General features: G+C 45.3%; 1 protein-coding gene across 1 annotated transcript; it reads right to left on the minus strand.

The window, feature by feature from the left end:
* Positions 1 to 211: 211 nt before the first annotated feature.
* Positions 212 to 3,224, minus strand: LOC104959573 (E3 ubiquitin-protein ligase RNF31-like). The gene is made up of 5 exons (XM_010787480.1): positions 3,183 to 3,224; positions 1,920 to 2,105; positions 1,626 to 1,832; positions 1,103 to 1,276; positions 212 to 695 (listed from the first exon to the last, which is right to left on the minus strand). Exons 1-5 carry the CDS (start codon positions 3,222 to 3,224, stop codon positions 492 to 494), a joined length of 813 nt encoding a protein of 270 aa, XP_010785782.1. The 3' UTR covers positions 212 to 491.
* Between the last annotated feature and the right edge of the window lie 141 nt (positions 3,225 to 3,365).

Consider the following 3,365-nt stretch of genomic DNA (forward strand, 5'->3'; position numbering starts at 1 on the left):
TCTCCAGATGTTGGGGATATCTCCAGTGTTCCCAGCTGTTGATTAACTCTCTGTAAACTAGTTAAAAGGTCTATCGAGAGAGAGAGAGGCTGGGCAGAATTGATGTGGCAACCCACCCGTGCAGTCAGAACCTCTGGCTGCTGTGAAATTCTCCGGCCGATACTTGTAATAAACCATCAGTGTTTGACATCAAAACTCCAACTCTCCTCGTGTCTCTCTGAGTCCTGACTCTCCAGTGCGACAGAAGTTTCCCTTACAATCATCAGAAAAATTCCCTCTGTGAGCTTTGCTTTTTATTTCATGTAGGATCCCTCTTAGTTTATATCCTTATAGTAGTACATGCTTACTATACTCACTTTTTTACGTAAACTAATTTCCTGAACCATGGACATTAAATTGTATGTTCCCATAACTTTTCCGTTTCAAATCACACTGTGACTAAAACTACTTGAGCTCCGGCGGTCCAACAGAGCTAAAAATAGAACAACTCATTAAAAAGGCAAATCTGTACGCGAAGCATGCAAACTACAGGTGGAGGAGGGAGTCGGACTGAAGGCTGGGGAACAGGGAGGAACACCAGATCGTGATGAACTCACATGACAGCACCAGAGGAACTTTGGGTCTTTCATCAGCGCGTGCTCAGTCAGCTTTTTATGGAACATATCGTACACGCCTGGCTCAAGGCAGCCCCGCAGCTGGGAAAACAAAACATCAAAAACGTTCAACAATTAGCATACATCTCATTACCAATGTACTAGTATACTACTTCCCTACTGTCCCTATTACTCCCCCCCACTCCTTTATATCCTGTAGGGTTAATCTATAGAGAATGCTAAATATTCTCAACGATCATCCAATGTTTGTAGCTTTGTGAGAACTTAAACAGCCCTGTTTTCAGCGTCCGAGAGGCTTTAAATGCTGCTGTATTTCATGTATATACTGTATGTTAAAATCACGGTTAAATCATGATGGTGGAGTTCTTTTGACATAATATAGAGAGAGTTCATAATTAAAACAAGACAGTTTTGAAACCTGAAGTGAAGCGGCCAAACAGGACTCTTGTTGTAAACAATGACGTCATCATGTTTCTCTCGCCTGGTACCTGTATGTCCAGTGTGGAAAAGTAACTGTCCAGCTGTTCGGGGTCGTTGATGTCCGGCTCGCTGCAGATGGGACACACCATGTCTCTGATGTGTTTGTCTCTCACGGTGATGTTGAAGTAGGACCCGAAGCATTCGTGGCACACGGAGCACTGACAGGAAGTCAGGGACTGCATCTGGAACACGGAGAAGAAGAAGAAATAAGTAAGAAATAAAGAAAAGTAAAAGAAAAGTAAGAAATAAGTAGCTGACAATTATGCAAAATGCTAAATAAAATAACTTGAATATATTTCTAGAAAAGAAACAAATGTGTTTCTTTCTTTTAGCTCTATTATTGCTTCACCAAGCCATTCAGTGTTTTGGTCCATATATGATTTAAATTAGAAAAAGTAATGTATTTAAAGAAGTTGACAAGATAAATATCATTGAATGAAAATGCAATGTGCTGTATAAGCGTCTTAGTTTGAGTTTTGATTCCCCACAGTCCGCACTGTTACACTGTGTCTGAAACCTCTCGACCCTCACCTTGCTGCGGGGGAAGCTGCTCAGACAGCAGGGGCATTCGTTCTTGAGGACACGCCTGATGAAGTCCTTGTCTTGGGACTCCTTCACGGCCTGCACCACGTCCTCCAGAGTGTAGGTGGCGTCGGGCTCCTGCAGCAGCGAGAGGACCAGCTCGCAGCGCCCCCAGCTGGGCAGCTCGTACAGCGCCAGCAGACGCCTGCACATCCTCTGCGGAGAGATTCAATAGCATGACATGAAGACATGTGATTTACTGGAAATGCTCACTGAATGCCCTCAGGTGTTTTGCAGCCTAACCGGTTTGTCCGGATCTGAAGGATCTATTGGCGGCTCGGCCTGGTTGGCCCAGATTCGCCGGTGGAAAGGCTCCAGCAGGGGGCGCTGCAGCAGAGACAGAGCCCCCTTCACCTCTCCTCCACTCAGCCGCAGGGCCTCCTCACACTGCAGCGCGTCTCTGAAGCCCAGAGAGTGCAGCTCCTTCATCTGTAACACGCAGAGAGAAAATCGGATTCGTTTCATATGAACGTTATCTTTTTCTCTCTCCAGGAGACAAACTTTGTGTCTCCCAAAAGAGATTTAAAGTTTGCTGGTTAAGGAGGGTTTGACAACACTCCTACACATCACTCCCAACTCACCACAGACCGCCTTTGTTCTGTGTTATCGTTCAAGGTCGTAAAACCAGGAGAGGAGTCCGGTTTTCTCAAGCTTTTTATTTGACCTCTTTGCAGTCACTGAGTACGGTATATGTATTTGACAGTGGCGAACCGTGTCTATCACAACTGGACCTTCTGTAGACACACACACACCCCCCCCGAAGCCGCCGCCCCCCCCCCCCCCTCCGCGGAATTATAATGTCCGTCTTTTCATTGAATTGTCGTCTTGAAAAGGGTACTCACAACAATTCCGCAACAACTTCATCTTCACCTGTTGCACGTTAAAAACAATAAAACGGCATGAATTGCTTCGTCGCATTCATCTGATCCTCTGTCTCGAGCCAGTTAACTAGCGGGTCTTCTAGAATACCCTGGAACCGAGGGAAACTCTGAAAGAACACGCCCATTGGCTACAAATCAATATATGATTGGTTGATCAAACTGTCAGTCCAAACGTACGCTCTCATTCAGTGCAACGGCCAGGGCATTCGATCAAGGATGTAGAATACCTTGGTTGAAGGATGTTCTACCCAGAGACCCAGAACAAGATCTGATTGGTTGCTTTTCTTATCTAACACAAAACCACTGAAATGCGTAGTGCATGGTCCGAGAAGGACAAACAAATCAACGTAACACTGTAATATTACAGATCAACAACACAGATACGATTATCATTTATTCATTTTATTACATTTTATTTCTATAATTAAATCGATTTTTTGTTTGTTTTATCTGAGTGTTCCAGGGTATTCTCTGAATACCTTGAAGGCCCTGACGGTTCACCACTGGTAAATTGTTGTACTTATGTCTTTCTCTAATCAGACAAGAAGTGTTTATCTGGATATTTAAAGTATTTCTCTGGCTTTGTGTCCAACAGTATAGTGAGTGTGAAGGAGACTCGTCTGACCTCGCTGGTGGCCAACATCCTGATCGGCCTGTCTGCCTTCATGCTGCCCATCCCTCTGCAGTGGATCCCCAAGCCTGTCCTCTACGGCCTCTTCCTCTACATCGCAGCCACGTCGCTTGATGGGAACCAGATGGTGGACCGCATGGCCCTGCTGCTAAAGGAACAGGTGAGCAGCAAGGACAC

This window comes from Notothenia coriiceps, unplaced genomic scaffold (assembly GCF_000735185.1).
Source record: "Notothenia coriiceps isolate Sejong01 unplaced genomic scaffold, NC01 NC01_scaffold00030465, whole genome shotgun sequence".
In the NCBI taxonomy this organism is placed as follows: domain Eukaryota; kingdom Metazoa; phylum Chordata; class Actinopteri; order Perciformes; family Nototheniidae; genus Notothenia; species Notothenia coriiceps.